Source organism: Pristiophorus japonicus, chromosome 2 (genome assembly GCF_044704955.1).
Source record: "Pristiophorus japonicus isolate sPriJap1 chromosome 2, sPriJap1.hap1, whole genome shotgun sequence".
Lineage (NCBI taxonomy): Eukaryota > Metazoa > Chordata > Chondrichthyes > Pristiophoridae > Pristiophorus > Pristiophorus japonicus.
This window is the reverse complement of record NC_091978.1, coordinates 226,695,544-226,714,111: the sequence shown is the minus strand read 5'-3', so window position 1 is coordinate 226,714,111 and position 18,568 is coordinate 226,695,544. Positions and strand designations below refer to the sequence as shown.

Genomic DNA, 18,568 nt, shown 5'->3' with positions numbered 1-18,568 from the left:
TAAAACAAAATTAGTAAAATATTTTACAGGCACATCAGTTTAAAAAATAGGAAGGTTGGGATGGGAATAGGACCATTAAGGGATAGACAGATAATCCCACAGGTAACGATAGATGGCAGAAATATTAAATCATTATTTTGCTTCAGTATTTACAAGGGAGATAGAACAGGTGGACATGACATTGGATGATGAGATTAGTAATGAGAAAAGTATCTTTAAAATAAAAAGAGGTGATATATTAAATAAACTAATCAAACTCAAAGAGTACTGGTCCAGTAAGACGCCTGGTTCGGATGGATTGTATCCATGCATTTTAAAAGAATCTAGGGAAGAGATAGCAGAGGCTTGACTACACATAGTTAATAATTCATTACAAAAAGGTATAGTGCCAGAGGTCTGGTGGATAGCTAACATAATACCTATATTTAATAAGGGGGAGAGACCATGTCCAGGGAATTACAGACCAGTCAGCTTAACATCGGTGGTAGGAAAAATAATGGAATCCCTACTAAAGGAGAAAATAGAACATCGAGAAACCAAGAATATAGGGCCTAAATCTGACCGCGCCGGGTCTGTACGAAGTGCGCACGGACCCGGTGAGGCCTCGCAGAAGCCGATTTTTGGGGCGCAATGCCCATGCGCCGAAAACTGGCTTTTACGATCTGTCCTCCGCATCCCCCCAGGAAAGACATTCGTGTGGGAGAGATTGAGCTATTTGCCCAACACATGCCCAGCGAACGTCCTTCAAACTTTTACACCTGGTAAAACATATAAAAATTAAATTTAAATACACTTTTTATAGTAAAAACCCCGACCATTAAGGTAAGTTTATTTTTAACACTATTAAAATACATTAAAAAAAATTTCAAAAAAATATTAATTTTTTTCTAAAATATTTAATTACATTTAATTTCAATTAATTTTAAATATATGAGGTGTTTTATTTATTTGTTTATTATGCTGTGTTTGGGTGTTTTTTTTTGATTGATAGTAATGGGAGCCCGTACAAACGGAGTTCCCATTTTTATCAATCCAAATACTGCATCGTGATTGGTTGTCCAGGCCCACGTCGCTCCAGCTTGGACTTACGTACCTGCACAACGAATCTCCTCATGTGTTGCACAACAATCTAGGCCTCCGACCAGAATCTTGCATTCCTCCGAGAACACTTTCACAGATTTTTTTCGGGTCATACGAAGGAAGCCTTCGACCTCAATTTCAGGCCCATAATAATGAATAGGCAGCTTCGATTTCAAACAGGAAAGTCTTGCTTGACCAACCTAATTGAATTTTTTGAAGAGGTAACTGAGAGAATAGACAATGGTAATGCAGTAGATGTAATTTATCTAGATTTTCAAAAGGCCTTTTATTAAAGGTACAACAACATTTATTTATATAGCGCCTTTAACGTAGTAAAACTTCCCAAGGCGCTTCACAGCAGTGTTATAAGACAAAACAACTAAATCTGACACCGAGTCACATAAGAAGAAATCACGGATTTGGGTGGCGACAACACGTTCAAGGACTTTGGACAGGAAAGGGAGGTTGGAGAGATGGGGTGGTAGCTAACAAGCACAGTGGGGTCAAGGGTTGTTTTTTTAGAGGAGCTGGGGGTGATGACTGCTGATTTGAAGGAGAGGGGAATAGTGAGTATTTTTTGTAGACAAGTGTAGGACCCGATAATGGTTTACCAATTTATCGGTGAATTGCTAAACCGGTTGTCCGCCACATCCGTTCAAGTCTGCGTCCCTTGGACTTGAGGGAGAGAAGTTGAGGGCTGTACCAGGGGAATGGCCAGGGTGGAAGAGCGTAATGGTTTTAATAGGGACTATGGCAACAAAGGTTGTGGTGATGGTGTGGTTGAGCAGATCAGTGGCTGCAGAAATGTCATTCTGAAAGGATGGCCAAAGGTTGGACAGTTTGGAGTTGATAAATGCAGTTGTAAAGATTTTTGAGAGAGTTTTTTTTCAGGGTCGGATGCAGAAGGAAATAGGTTTGGATTGGGGAAGGGGGATGTGTGTCAATAGCGATACAAGGAAATGGTCAGAGATGGCCTTATCTTTAATTGACAAGGTTGGAATAGCGAAGCCACGAGAGATGGCAAGGTCAAGGGGGTGGGTGTGAATATGGGTTGAGTAATTTACATGGAGGGAGAGATTAAGGGAGGACAGGAGGGTAGTGAACTCAGAGGAGAGAGAAACATGATGAATTGAGATGGAGGTTGAAATCACTGAGAATGAGAAGATGCTTGGTGCAGAGGCTGAGGGAGGAAAGCAATGAAGATATATCCGTGATAACATTTTTATCATACTTGGGTGGGCGGTAGAGAACGAGAATTTTAAATGAGAGGTGAGAGGGGTGGAATAAGGTGAGATTTTCAAAGGAGGAGAGTGTGCTGGAGGAGTAGGGGGACAGAGCAAGGTGTGATTTGGTGATGAGAACCACACCGTTACCACGGCTGTCTAGGCGGGGTAAGCGGTGGAAGGTACCCCATAATAGATTGATGAACTAGGTCAGAGAATGCGGAATCAGGGGATAAGTAGCAGGGAATAGCTAGCTGGCTTTAAGATAGAAAGCTGAAAGTAGGGGTAAAAGGTAGCTATTCACAGTGGCAGAAGGTGAGTAGTGGTGTTCCACAAGGATCAGTGTTGGGACCACTGTTGTTCAACAATTTATATTAACGATTTAGAATCAGAAACACAATTTCTACATTTGCAGATGACATCAAATTAGTCAATACTGAGGAGGACTGCAACAAATTACAGGAGGACATTAATAAACTTGCAGAATGGGCATATAATTGGCAAATGAAGTTCAACACAGATAAATGTGAGGTATTACATTTTGGTAGGAAGATTATGAGAGGTCACATTACTTGGAGAGTGAGAATCTAGGTGGGATAGAGGAACAAAGGGATCTCTGGGTACAAATACACAAATCGCTAAAAGTTGCGACACAGGTTAGCAAGTCAAAAAAAAAGCAAACCAAGCACTAAGGTTTATTTCTAGAGGTATTGAATTGAAAAGTAGGGAAGTTATGCTAAACCTGTATCGAAACTTGGTTAGACCACACTTAAGAGTACTGTGTGCAGTTCGGGTCGTCATATTATAAAAGGGAAAACATCGACAACGGGGTCCAACACCACCTCCAGTGCACCAGTGCAGCCTTCGGCCGCCTGAGGAAGAGCGTGTTCGAAGATCAGGCCCTCAAATCTGGCACCAAGCTTATGGTCTACAGGGCTGTAGTGATACCCGCCCTCCTGTATGGCTCACAGATGTGGACCATATACAGTAGACACCTTAAATCACTGGAGAAATACCACCAACGATGCCTCTGCAAGATCCTACAAATCCCCTGGGAGGACAGACACACCAACATTAATGTTCTCGATCAGGCTAACATCCCCAGCATCGAAGCACTGACCACACTCGACCAACTCCGTTGGGTGAGCCACATTGTTCACATGCCCGACACAAGACTCCCAAAGCAAGCGCTCTACTCAGAACTCCTACACGGCAAGCGAATCCCAGGTGGGCAGAGGAAACTTTTCAAAGACACCCTCAAAATCTCCTTGATAAAGTGCAACATCACCACCGACACCTGGGAGTCCCTGGCCAAAGACCACCCTAAGTGGAGGAAGAGCATCCGGGAGGGCGCTGAGCACCTCAAGTCTCTTTGCCGAGAGCATGCAGATAACAAACGCAGGCAGCAGAAGGAGCGAGCGGCAAATCAGTCCCATCCAGCCCTTTCCTCCAACGACTGTCTGTCATCTATGACAGAGACTGTAATTCCGTATGGACTGTTCAGCCACCTGAGAACTCACCTTTAGAGTGGAAGCAAGTCTTCCTCGATTTCGAGGGACTGCCTATGATGATGATTATAAAAAGGATATAGAGGCACTGAAGAGGGTTCAGAGAAGATTTACAAGGATGATACCAGAAATGCAGGGTATACATATCAGGAAAGGATGAACAGGCTGGGTCTCTTTTCTCTTGAAAAAAAAAGGCTGAGTGGTGACCTAATTGAGGTCTTTAAAATTATGAAAAATTTTGGTAGAGTGGATACAGAGAATATTTCCACTTGTGGGGAAAAGCATAACTAGAGGCCATCAATATAAGATAGTCACCAAGAAATCCAATAGGGAATTCAGAAGAAACTTATTTACCCAAAGAATGGTGAGAATGTGGAACTCACTACCACAGGGAGTGGTTGAAGCAAATAGTATAGATGCATTTCAGGAGAGGCTAGACATGCATATGGGAGAAGGGAATAGAGGGCTATGCTGATAGATTTAGATGAGGAAAGATGGGAGGAGGCTCGAGTGGAGCATAAACGTTGGCATGAATATTGTGTTCAGTTTTGGTCTCCTAATCTGAGGAAGGATGTTCTTGTTATTGAAGGAGTGCAACAAAGGTTCACCAGACTGATTCTCGGGATGGCAGGACTGACATATGAGGAGAGACTGGATCGACTGGGCCTGTATTCACTGGAGTTTAGAAGGATGAGGGGGGATCTCATAGAAACATATAAAATTTTGACGGGACTGGACAGGTTAGATGCAGGAAGAATGTTCCCGATGTTGGGGAAGTCCAGAACCAGAGGACACAGTCTAAGGATAAGGGGTAAGCCATTTAGGACTGAGATGAGGAGAAACTTCTTCTTCACTCAGAGTTGTTAACCTGTGGAATTCCCTACCGCAGAGAGTTGTCGATGCCAGTTCATTGGATATATTCAAGAGGGTGTTAGATATGGTTGTTACAGCTAAAGGAATCAAGGAGTATGGTGAGAAAGCAGGAAAGGGGTACTGAGGTGAATGATCAGCCATGATCTTATTGAATGGTGGTGCAGGTTCGAAGGGCCGAATGGCCTACTCCTGCACCTATTTTCTATGTTTCGATGGAATAGTTGGGCTGAATGGCCTGTTTCTGTGCCTTATATCCTATGTAAGCCTATGAAATATTTGAATATTTATCATTTAGCAGTGAAGAACAATGTTGCACTGATTTTAAATGAATAATTGCACTTTGATCTTTCGACTTCAGTGCAGCTGTGAATACTTGCAAGTGCTTGAAAATGTAATGGCCGTGTCTATTCGCAACACCAAAGTTCTGATTGGTCCCCTTGGAGGACAAGACACACCCAGCAGTTTATCTGGAATATACAATTAGATCCTGCCTGCCAACGTAATCAATTACTTTGCAAAGTGTATTTTGAACCATTCTGACTGCCAGGTTCCAGACAGAACAGAGCTCACATAGAACAGGGTTCACCCTCAAGTTCATGACCTCCTCTCCTACCCCCACCAAGTTCCTGATCTCCTCACCACCCTCCAACCCCCCTGAATTCCTGACCTCCATCCCCCCGAGTTCCTGACCTCCTCCCCCCCCCCTCAGGTTCCTGATCTTCTCCCCCCCCCCCCGCACTCTTCCCCCCCCCCCCCCGAGTTCCTAACCTCCTCTCCCCCCCCCTCGAGTTCCTAACCTCCTCTCCCCCCCTCGAGTTCCTGACCTCCTCTCCCCCCCTCGGGTTCCTGACCTTCTTCCCCCCCCCCCCCACCCCGAGTTCCTGACCTCCTCTTCCCCTGAGTTCCTCACCTTCTCCCCCACCTCCCCTCCCCAAGTTCCTAACTTCCTCTCTTATCCCCGCCCCCCCCCCACCGCAGTTCCTGACCTCCTCTGTTTCCCCCCCCCCTCCAAGTTCCTGACCATCTCTTTCCCTCACCCCCCCCAACCCCAAGAGCTCCTTACCTGCTCTTCCCCCCACTCCCCCAGAGCTCCTGACCTCCTCTCCCTCCTGAGTTCCTGCCTTCCTCTCTCCTCCGATTCCCACTGTCTCCCTCCTCTCTCTCTCTCTCTCTCTCTCCCTCCCCCCCACCCCTTCTCTCTCCCTCTCTTCCTCCCCAGCCGGCATGGATCCAGTGACGGGCCTTCCCCCACGGAGCTGAAGGAAAGTGTGGCCCATGCTGCACTGCGAGCTGCAACTGTTGGGTACTGTGCATGCACGGCCTTGGTAAATCGCACACATGCAGACAGGAAGTTTATAGCATATGCATGACATCTAATACTACAGATACTTTATGGGCTAGATTTTGCAGTCGTCAGTGGGCACCATTGATGACTGGTCGGGTGGCAAAGTGTTATTTTTCCGCACCGGGTCGGGACCCTGCTGTGAACCCGCTGCCACCCGCCTTTACCAAATGTTGGGTCTGTCAGCACTGAGCGGGGGAGACAATTTAAGTCATTAGTGACTTGTTTACAACCATTTAACAATGGTTCTTTTCCAGTTTTGTGGATTTGACAGGTCACCTACCAGTTTCCTGCTGTGCCTAGATCGCGTCTGTGAAGCTGAAGCAGGAGGTCTCTTGCCATTGAATCAGCTGATGAATTGACAGCTTCAAATGTCAAGTCAAAGCTCCCAGCTTATTGAGAAATGTTCCTTTAACCACTTGCTTCTCTAAACTGCGTTTCCACTACAGATTCAGGACGCTGCAAGTCTTTACACAAGTCTCCATCGAGTCTGACCTTATTACCTCTCCCACCATAGACAGATTGCTTCTGTCATTTCTACTTCACCTGCCACCTATTCCATCAGCATGGGTGCCCCTGAAATTCTCTCATTTTGGTCCTCAGAATCCAACACCAGCATCACCAGGCACACCAGTAACACCAACCTTCTCCGCAATTAACAGATGGTGCAGGACAAAGACCATCAGCATCCAACCACATTGCTGCCTGGGAGGGCAGGGATGGCCTCACAATGGCCAGATTTACTTCACGTCGCTGTACACCCTGGTTGCCACATAATGTGCCAGGTTGATACCATTCCACACCAACACTATAAAGCATCCCTACAATGCCCAAGCTATTCAGTAGTGGGGAAAATGTTGAAATCAATCATTAAGGATGAAATAGCAGCGCATTTGGAAAGCAGTGACAGGATCGGTCCAAGTCAGCATGAATTTATGAAAGGGAAATCATGCTTGACGAATCTTCTGGAATTTTTTGAGGATGTAACTAGTAGAGTGGACAAGGGAGAACCAGTGGATGTGGTGTATTTGGATTTTAAAAGGCTTTTGACAAGGTCCCACACATGAGATTAGTGTGCAAAATCAAAGCGCATGGTATTGGAGGTAATGTACTGACGTGGATAGAGAACTGGTTAGCAGACAGCAAGCAGAGAGTCGGGATAAACGGGTCCTTTTCAGAATGGCAGACAGTGATTAGTGGAGTGCCGCAGGGCTCAGTGCTGGGACCCCAGCTCTTTACAATATACAGTAACGATTTGGATGAAGTAATTGAGTGTAATATCTCCAAGTTTGCAGATGACAATAAACTGGGTGGTGGTGTGATCTGTGAGGGGGACGCTAAGATGCTGCAGGGTGACTTGGACAGGTTAGGTGAATGGGCAAATGCATGGCAGATGCAGTATAATGTGGATAAATGTGAGGTTATCCATTTTGGGGGCAAAAAAACGAAGGCAGAGTATTGCAGATTAGGAAAAGGGGAGGTGCAATGCGACCTGGGTGTCATGGTTCATCAGTCATTGAAGGTTGGCATGCAGGTACAGCAGGCGGTGAAGAAGGCAAATGGTATGTTGGCCTTCATAGCTAGGGGATTTGAGTATAGGAGCAGGGAGGTCTTACTGCAGTTGTACAGGGCCTTGGTGAGGCCTCACCTGGAATATTGTGTTCAGTTTTGGTCTCCTAATTTGAGGAAGGACGTTCCTGCTATTGAGGGAGTGCAGCAAAGGTTCACCAGACTGATTCCAGAGATGGCTGGACAGTCATATGAGGAGAGACTGGATCAACTGAGCCTTTATTCACTGGAGTTTAGAAGGATGAGAGGGGATCTCATAGAAACATCTAAGATTCTGATGGGACTGGACGGGTTAGATGCGGGAAGAATGTTCCCGATGTTGGGGAAGTCCAGAACCAGGGGACATAGTCTTAGGATGAGGGGTAGGCCATTTAGGACTGAGATGAGGAGAAACTTCTTCACTCAGAGTTGTTAACCTGTGGAATTCCCTGCCGCAGAGAGTTGTTGATGCCAGTTCATTGAATATATTCAAGATGGAGTTAGATATGGCCTTTACGGCTAAGGGGATCAAGGGGTATGGAGAGAAAGCAGGAAAGGGGTACTGAGGGAATGATCTGCCATGATCTTATTGAATGGCGGTGCAGGCTCGAAGGGCCGAATGGCCTACTCCTGCACCTATTTTCTATGTTTACCCAAGAACGGGCCTGCATAGTCGACGTGTACCCTAGACCACGGTTTGGAGGGCCAAGACCATAAACTTAGCAGCGCCTCCCTGCGAACATTGCTTAACTGCGAGCATGTATTACATGTGTGAACGCAGGACTCTTAAGTCCGCATCGATACCGGGCCACCACACGTGGAATCTGGCTATCACTTTCATCATTACGATGCTTGGGTGGGTACTGTGGAGGTCATTGATAAAGGTGTCTCTGCCCTTCTTGGGGACCACTACTCGATTGCCCCACAGAAGGCAGTCTGCCTGTATAGACATTTCATCTTTGCGCTGCTGGAACGGCTTTATCTCTTCCTGCATTTCCACTGGACCAGCTCCCGTGAAGCACATAGCTTTTGACTAGAGATAATAAGGGGTCCTGGCTTGTCCAGGTTTTAATCTGCCAGGCAGTGACGGGTGATTGCTCACTCTCAAATGCTGACAGATCAAGAAAGACTGGACCAACTGGGCTTGTATTCACTGGAGTTCAGAAGAATGAGAGGGGATCTCATAGAAACGTTTAAAATTCTGACGGGTTTAGACAGGTTAGATGCAGGAAGAATGTTCCTAATGTTGGGGAAGTCCAGAACCAGGGGTCACAGTCTAAGGATAAGGAGAAAGCCATTTAGGACTGAGATGAGAAGAAACTTCTTCACCCAGAGAGTGGTGAACCTGTGGAATTCTCTACCACAAAGTTGTTGAGGCCACTTCACTAAATATATTCAAAAAGGAGCTAGATGTAGTCCTTACTACTAGGGGGATCAAGGGGTATGGCGAGAAAGCAGGAATGGGGTACTGAAGTTGCATGTTCAGCTATGAACTCATTGAATGGCGGTGCAGGCTCGAAGGGCGAATGGCCTACTCCTGCACCCATTTTCCATGTTTCTTTGTTTCTATTCCTTTCACACTCACTATCATTGCAGGGGGTACCGTTATGTCTCACCATTCACTGGAATTCACTCAGCCACTTCCAAAGGTGCACACAGATCTACCCAAGAACACAAAGTGTTGAAAATAAACGTTTCAATGTTTGACACCACATTAACAGGAACTTTACATGAACATTGGATAAAACACCAAAGGTGCCTATTGTGTGTTGTTAGTTGGTATGATTGCATTAGGATGAGGTTGGGTGTGAGGAGTGGCTAGTGAGATGGGGATGTGATAATATAAATAGAGAGGGATGGGTGGAGGTGCAAGGTAAGATGAGGTGTGTACGGATGTGCAGGAGTAGGTTAGGGAAGGCAGAGTGATGGGGATGTGATGAGAGGCACAGCAGGATGAGGTTGAATGTGGCTTTGCAGTAACATTTCGTGATCTACTGAGATGATTGAAACATTTGTGGCACTGCACCCAGGTCCTCCTGACCACATCCCTGCTTGTGCCTTCCTGTGCAGTGTGCAACCAGGCTGTGTTGGTGCTCTATGGAGGTCTTCGCCGCCCATGGGAAGGGAGGAGAACTTCCTTGAGTGCTGTGACTCCCTCCATGGGAGAGCCTGAGAGCAGCCCTGCACCTCTGTGCAGTGCTTGTCAGTGTTTGCAACAACTCAATGCTGTAGAACACTGACATCACAAATGTCAAATTAAATTTGTCACGGTCTCTTTAAGGAAACTAGCTGATGATGCGTCATCAAATAACGTCATCAGACCCGCTTCCTCTAATTGGCCGGGAAACATGTGGGTGGGCTTAACAAGCCCAATCAAGCTAAATTCATTCTACACAACCTGGAGCTAGCAGAGGGGCCGAAAGCCGCCATCGACATCGCCCGCCATAGACCTGCCAAGGTTAATTAAATCCAGCTCTATGGACCTAAATTTCCCCAACCCCTTTTTTCGGCGCACTTACCTTAAATGCGCCGACTTTGCGCGCTGGAAACGGCGCCGACAAAAAGGGGCCCCATCCTGCCCATTCTGCCGACTCTCCGGTGTCCCAGCGTGGCGTAGCTAGTGAAGAGGGGGGGGGGAGCAACAGGCCAGCGCAGAAAGCACTGCCGGCAGCTGCGTACATGCGCAGGGAAGTCTGCGCGCATGTTGCTACTCTCCCAGCGTGTCCTGCTGGCTGTGAGCAGGACCCAATGCTTACAGCCCCTATCCCCGGCCGAAGGAACGCCCCGATCTTTGCCGCACCCTGTCTCCAGCCGAGTAGCCTCCCGCACCGACTGGCCGGCCCGCTGACTTCCCGGGCCGAGGTATGACTTCAGTTTTATTTTTTATTTATTGATGGTTGTGCTTGAGAGTTTTTGATTGGGCGGGGGGTGGGGGGGGGGGCGGCGTGGAGGAGGAGAGTTTTGCGGAGGAGGGGGGGAAACTTAAAAAAAAAGCTTGATTCTGGTATAAAGGTAGGACTTCTATTTTCTATTTGTTATTGATTAATTGCTTATTACTTTTTGTAGTTTGTTTAGTGCTTTGAAAGTCTTGGTGCAGGTCCTCAGCTTCCTTGTATTTTTTATATGTTATTGAATGCTTATTTTTGTGCTTTGTTTAGTGCTTTGCAAGTGTTGGTGCTTTAAATGTACTAACCTGCGCCGAATTCTTAACTGCCCGCAATGTTTTTCAGAACTGGTCACATACGCTGACCTAAGTCGATTTGGAGTAAGTTTTAGCTGGCCAAAGTGGCATAAATGGCCAAAACTGGCGTAAGTGTCTGGGAACGCCCCCTTTTGAAAAAAAACTGAACTAAAAAAAATCGTACCTAACTGACTTACTCTGGAGCAAATATTTTGGGGAAAATGGCATTTTTTAAACTTACGCCAGAAAAAACAACTTACTCCAAAAAAATTGATGCAAGTCATTGCCAAAATTGGGCCCTATATGTGTATTACATAAGCATTATTGCCTTTAAGCACTGTTATATAGGACTACTTTTAGAACCACCATATCTGTATGTGTGGCCAATTTATTAACTATCAAACGTGTGAAGCAAGTATCTACTATCTGCTTGTGACACAAAACAAATATTCTGCTCAATAGCCCTGCAGTAATGACACACATTGTCATTTGAGCCTTTAACAGAGCTGTAACCATTTGGAAAATGATGGAACTGACATTTATGTCAATAGCTTACAAGCCCATTTAAACATTTGCAGCAGTACGTTTTCAGAGTGATACAACAGCAAAATAGATTACTTTTAAAACCAAAATGAGTGATCGTCACTTCCAATGGGTGACATTTGGAAGAGTTGGTGTCATTGCCATGAGGACATTTGGTGTATTTACTATCTGACTCATATTTGACCCTGAAATGAGCTTACAACCACATTTCCATGGCACAACTAAGACTGCCTATTTCCATCTCCGTGACATCGTCTGTCTCTGCCCTTGCCTCAGCTGCTGAAACCCTCATCCATGCCTTTGTTACCTCTAGACTTGACTACTACAATGCACTCCTGGCTGGCCTACTTAAATTCTACCCTACCTAAACTTGAGGTCATCCAAAACTCGGCTGCCCCTGTCCTAACTCACACCAAGTCTCGCTTAGCCATCATCCCTGTGCTCGCTGACCTACATTGGCTCCCAATTAAGCAACGCTTCAATTTCAAAATTCTCATCCTTGTTTTCAAGTCCCTCCATGGCCTCGCCTCTCCCTATCTCTGTAATCTCCTCCAGTCCCACAACCACCCAAGATATCTGCGCTACTCTAATTCTGCCCTCTTGAGCATCCCTGATTATAATCACTCAACCATTGGTGGCCGTGCCTTCTGTTGCCTAGGTCCTAAGCTCTGGAATTCCCTGCCTCTACTCATTGGAGTTCAGAAGAATGAGAGGTGATCTTATCGGAACATAAGATAATGAGAGGGCTCAACAAGGTGGATGCAGAAAGGATATTTCCACTCATAGGGGAAACCAAAACTAGGAGACATAGTCTCAGAATAAGGGGCTGCCCATTTAAAACTGAGAGGAGGAGAAATTTCTTCTCTCAGAGGGTTGTAAATCTATTGAATTCTCTGCTCCAGAGAGCTGTGGTTGCTGGGTCATTGAATATATTTAAGGCAGAGATAGGCAGATTTTTGAGCGATAAGGGAATAAAGGGCTATGGGGAGTGGGCAGGGAAGTGGACCTGAGTCCATGATCAGATCAGCCATGATCTTATTAAATGGCGGAGCAGGCTCGAAGGGCCAAATGGCCTATTCCTGCTCCTATTTCTTATGTTCTTAAACCTCTCCACCTTTCTACCTCTCTTTCCTCCTTCAAGACGTTCCTTAAAACCTAGCTCTTTGACCAATCTGCCCTAATTTATCCTTGTATGGCTGGTGGCAAATTTGTTGTCTTATAATGCTCCTTTGAAGCTCCTTGAGATGTTTTACTACGTTAAAGGTGCTCTATAAATACAAGTTGTTGACTCTCAAGTAAAGAAAGGATACTTATGTGATAGCCTTGACATGAGGATCACTAGGGGAATAGACAAATTTGAAAACAAAATCTAGTTGTGTAAGTGATTTGGTTTAACTGTTGTAATTTGTACATCTAAATATTCACTGTGGTTAATATATTGTGGTTTTGAATATTTCAGTTCCTGCAGAAACTATTTGCCACACTTGATGAAAATGGAAAGGATAATCACAAGAACTGATTGAAACAGGACATTTAGCACAGACTTTATTCTTCAGTGTACATGTGATCCATTATTAATAAACATGTCATCTCAATTGTATTAATTCATCACTGTTTATATGTGATTATGATTCCCCATAAATATTTTAGTCTCTACTTTGGCTTTAGTTTTTAATTTAAGGAGCATTTTTCATAATTATATATAATACAGTATAAAAATAAAAAATAATTGTGTCCCTTCAAGAAGTGCCAAATACTATGTCAGTTAATTATGTAAACAATACACATAATTGAACCCAATAAATGCACAAGTGCTTTCAGATATGTTACCTAATCTGTGCTTGCTGATTTTCTGATTCAGTATAGTGTATATTTTCAGTAACACTATCCTCTATTAAAAGGGAAAAATTATCACATTGTATTCCTAAATCAAAAAAAGAGTGGCGTCTCTATTAACTGCCAGAATTTTCACAAGACAAAGTGTCGTTCTAGATGTTGGTTAATACTGCGAATCTCTTGCTCTCTGACATAAATCAACCTCACAGCCTAAGAAAGATTACATTTCATAATTGTACTGCTGTACTGCAGGTGTAAGACCAAAGTTTTGGGAGTTAAAATTATTTACCAATTTTCATTGTCTATCAGGAATTTCGCCTCCATTGTGGTTGAAAACTAAATATGTTGTGTAAGTGATTTGGTTTAACTGTTGTAATTTGTACATCTAAATATTCACTGTGGTTAATGTATTTTGGTTTTAAATATTTCAGTTCCTGGAGAAACTATTTGCCACAATTGATGAAAATGGAAAGGATAATCACAAGAACTGATTGAAACAGGACACTGAGTAGCACAGACTTTATTCTTCAGTGTACATGTGATCCATTATTTTTAAATGTGGCATTTCAAAATTCACTAATGAAGATCACTTGACATCATACTTGCACTGTCTAACTGACCAATTGCTTGAAGCTGAGTATTCTAGTTGACTGGAACAGAACTTTCTTTGTTTAGTTGTTTTTCATGTATATGCGATGAATACTGCTAACTGTGGCCTATACAAATTATTGGCTAGGCTACTGATAGAATACTGTATTCAGTTTTGGGTGGTGTACTTTAGGAAGGATGTCAAGGCCATGGAGGTTCACTGGGATAATTCCAGGAACAAGAGGCTTGAGTTATGAGGAAAACATAGAGAAACTATGGCTCCTTTCATTGGAGCAGAAAAGATCAAGAGGAGAACTGATTGCTGTCCAAAATTATGAAAAGAAAAGAAAGAGTTACATTTATATAGCGCCTTTCACGACCACCAGACATCTCAAAGTGTTTTACAGCCAATGAAGTACTTTTGGAGTGTAGTCACTGTTGTATATGGGCATTTGATATGGTAAATAGGGAAAATTGATTCCACTGGTTGAGGAATTGGTAACCAGAGGGTATACATTTTAAGAAACTAAATTTTTCTTTTTACAGAAGGTTGTTAGGACATAGAATGTCCCACCAGAAACAGTAGTGGAAGTGAAATCTGTAACAGTTTTCACAAGGGAAGTGGACAGATAACTATTTAAAAAATAAAAAAAACAACATATGAGGAAATAACACGGGATTGAGAGACCAAGTGAATAATTTTTTTCCAGAAATATCACTGGCACAATGGGCAGAATGTTTTCCTGTACTGTAACATTCTAGGAATATAAACATTCAAACTGTCACATGATTAGTGTGTGAGGGAATAGGAAGAATTCCGTAAGACACCAGTAAGGATACATTTATTTGACCAGATTTTGATAACTGCAAGATGAATATACAACATGTCAACACTCTCAATATGAGTGTGGATCAAACTACATTTCTCTTCAAAATTTGGTTTAGATCCAGGACATGTGAGTTAACTGGGGGAATATAAAGAGGCGGGGGGGGGGGGGGGGGTGAATAATATAATCATACATTCAATTTGGAATCCAGCATTTCAAAATTTGAGGCTATTCTGGTAATAAGAAAAAGCTACAAATGCTCACATTTGTATCAGAGGAGCGCAGAAAATGGTGCAAATGCAGCAGCTGTAGAGCGAAAGGAAAGATTAATGTTTTAGGTAGACACATTGACTAGAATTTTCAGAGGTAAGAACAGATGGGTTGGAGGCGCGGGGGGCAGGCGGTAGGCTGCCAATCCGTTGCTAGGAGGCGGTTTAGCAATTGAAATATTATAATGAGGCCAAAAGCCTCTACTTTAACCTGCTTTGCAGGTTTTACTGCAGGCGGCCAGGGATCCCGGGGTTTGGGATTCCTGGTGGCTGCAACAAGGCAGCCTCAGCCGCAGGGAGCAACCCTTGTGGGCCTGGAGGAGCAGGACTGCTTTCTCTTGGCCACCCAAGCTCCGCCACCAGCAGCCTGCCCTTCCCCAGGGTGGGGGTTCAGACCCCCCGCTCCCCCGGGATCAGTTCCTCCTCAGGATCGCGACTCAAGCCCAACCTGGGCCGAAGTTCTCTGCATCTTGTTAAATGCAATATTTGTCTAAAATAAGAGAGTAAACTCCACATCAGACAAATAGAAACTCTACTTTTAGGTGTGAACCTTCACTCAGCGGCAGCATTCTTACTTCAAATCAGAAGGTTGGGTTCAAGCCACATTTCAGAAACTTAATGGGTCGGATCTTTTTTTTAATCGTTCCTGGGATGTGGGCGTCGCTGGAAGGCCAGCATTTATTGCCCATCCGTAATTGCCCTTGAGAAGGTGGTGGTGAGCCACATTCTTGAATCACTGCAGTCTGTGTGGTGAAGGTACTCCCTTCGTGCTGTTTAGGAGTCGGTTCCTGGATTTTGACCCAGCAACGATGAAGGAACGGTGATAGATTTCCATCAGGATGGTGTGTGACTTGGAGGGGAACTTGGAGGTGATGGTGTTCCCATGCGCCTGCTGCCCTTGTCCTTCTAGGTGACAGAGGCCGTTGGGAGCTGGTTTCAAAGAAGCTTTGGCAAGTTGCTACAGTGCAGCTTGTCGATGGTACACACTGCAGCCACGGTGCGCCGGTGGTGGAGGGAGTGACTGTTTAAGGTGATGGATGGGGTGCCAATCAAGCGAGCTGCTTTGTCATAGATGGTGTTGAGCTTCTTGAGTGTTGTTGGAACTGCACTCATCCAGGCAAGTGGAGAGTATTCCATCACACTCCTGACTTGCGACTTGTAGATGGTGGAAAGGCTTTGGGGAGACAGGAGGTGAGACACTCGCCACAGAATACCCAGCCTCTGACTTGCTCTTGTAGCCGCAGTATTTATGTGGCTGGTTCAGTTAAGTTTCTGGTCAATGGCGGCCCCCATTGATTTTATGGGATTCAGCGATGGTAATACCGTTGAATGTAAAGGGGCGGTGGTTAGATGCTCTCTTGTTGGACATAGCCAGGCACTTGTGTGGCGTGAATATTACTTACTACTTATCAGCCCAAACCTGAATAAGAACATAAGAAATAGGAGCAGGAGTAGACCATACAGCCCCTTGAGCCTGTTTCGCCATTTAATACGATTATGGCTGATCCGATCATGGACTCAGGTCCACTTTCCTGCCCTCTCCCCATAACCCCTTATTCGCTTATCGGTTAAGAAACTGTCTATCTCTGTCTTAAATTTATTCAATGTCCCAGCTTCCACAGCTCTCTGAGACAGCGAATTCCACAGATTTACAACCCTCAGAGAAGAAATTCCTCCTCATCTCAGTTTTAAATGGGCGACCCCTTATTCTAAGATTATGCCCCCTAGTTCTAGTCTCCCCTATCAGTGGAACCATCCTCTCTGCATCCACCTTGTCAAGCACCCTCATAATCTTATATGTTTAGATAAGATCACCTCTCATTCTTCTGCATTCCAATGAGTAGAGGCCCAACCTACTCAACCTTTCCTCATAAGTCAACCCCCTCATCTCCGGAATCAACCTAGTGAACCTTCTCTGAACTGTCTCCAAAGCAAGAATATCCTTTCTTAAATATGAAAACCAAAACTGCACGCAGTATTCCAGGTGTGACCTCACCAGTACCCTGTATAACTGTAGCAAGACTTCCCTGCTTTTATACTCCATCCCCTTTGCAATAAAGGCCAAGATTCCATTGGCCTTCCTGATCACTTGCTGTACTTGCATACTAACCTTTTGTGTTTCATGCACCAGAACCCCCAGGCCCCATTGTACTGCAGCATTTTGCAATTTTTCTCCATTTAAATTATAACTTGCTCTTTGATTTTTCTGCCAAAGTGCATAACCTCACACTTTCCAACATAATACTCCATCTGCCAAATTTTTGCCCACTCACTTAGCCTGTCTATGCCCTTTTGCAGATTTTGTATGTTCTCCTCACACAATGCTTTTCCTCCCATCTTTGTATCGTCAGCAAACTTGGCTACGTTCAAGTCTAGCTACAGTCAGGCATAGTCTGCTTCATTATCTGAGGAGTTGCGAATGGAACTCAACACTATGCAATTATCAGAGAATATCTCCACTTCTGACCTTATGATGGAGGGAAGGTCATTGATGGGCCTAGGACACTGCCCTGAGGAACTCCTGCAGCGATGTCCTGGGGCTGGGATGATTGACCTCCAACAAACACAACCATCTTCCTTTGTGCTAGATTTGACTCCAGCCAGTCTTTCCCCTGATTCCCATTAACTTCAATTTTACTAGGCCTGCTTGATGCCACACTCAATCAAATACTGCCTTGATGTCAAGGGCAGTCACTTTCATCTCGCCTCAGGAGTTCAGCTCTTTTGTCTATGTTTGGACCAAGACTGTAATGAGGTGTGGAGTCGAGTGGTCCTGGCGGAACCCAAACTAAGCATTGGTGAGCAGGTTATTGATGACTAAGTGCCGCTTTTTAGCACTGTTGACAACACCTTCGATCACTTTGCTGATGATTGAGAGTAGGCTGATGGGGTGATAATTGGCCGGATGGGATTTGTCCTGTTTTTTGTGGACAGGAAATACCTGGGTAGTTTTCCACATTGTTGGGTAGATGCCAGTATTGTAGCTGTAGTGGAGCAGCTTGGCTTGAGGTGCGGCTAATTCTGGAGCACAAGTCTTCAGCACAACAGCCGGGATATTATCGGGGCCCATTGCTTTTGCTGTATCTAGTGTGCTCAGCCATTTCTTGATATCATGTGGAGTAAATTGAATTGGCTGAAGACTGGCTTCTGTGATGGTGGGGATCTCTGGAGCTGGCTGAGATGGATCATCCACTTAGCACTTCTCGCTAAAAATGGTTGCAAACGCTTCAGCCTTGTCTTTTGTAATCGTGTGCTGGGCTCCGCCATTGTCATGTATTCTACTGTCATTGTAATCCATGTATAAACTGACCTAAGTTGTACACCGTGAGAACACGGACACCTAGATGGTGAACTTGTGGGAGACACTCTTAACCTGGACTTTCAGGTATAAAAGGGGAAGCTCCACCCTTCTTCTCCACTTCAGCGCTGGCTAATAAATGTTACTGACCACAGAGTGACCTTCTCTCTAGTATGGGCCTCGTGTGCATTTGTGTTGTATAGTAAGGACATATTATTGGCGACAAGAAACTGGGATTTAAACCACGTGAGCATGGCCACTAGCAGCACAGACGAGAGGTACTGTGTTGGTGATGGTTGGGCAATTTTATTGAGAGACTACAGCAAAGTTTCGTCACTAAGGAATGGCTGGGACAGGATTCGGCGACAAACGCAGAGCTCATCTCCTGACAGTTTGTGGATCCAGGACGTACTCCCTGATGAAGGACCTTCTAGCGCCAGAGAAGCCGGCGG

General features: G+C 44.8%; 1 protein-coding gene across 3 annotated transcripts in view; it reads left to right on the top strand.

Annotated features, from left to right (window-relative positions):
• LOC139233217 (protein FAM47E) overlaps nucleotides 1–13,015 on the top strand; it is a 66,705-nt gene extending 53,690 nt beyond the window's left edge. For 2 of the 3 annotated variants that reach the window (XM_070863885.1, XM_070863883.1), the window contains 2 exons: nucleotides 9,171–9,329; nucleotides 12,758–12,839. In XM_070863885.1, the coding sequence (XP_070719986.1) occupies nucleotides 9,171–9,281 (111 nt within the window). In that variant the 3' untranslated portion in view covers nucleotides 9,282–9,329; nucleotides 12,758–12,839. Of the gene's footprint in view, nucleotides 1–9,170; nucleotides 9,330–12,757 lie in introns of all 3 variants that reach the window. The other variant, XM_070863884.1, reaches the window with a different exon arrangement.
• The last annotated feature ends 5,553 nt before the right edge of the window (nucleotides 13,016–18,568 follow it).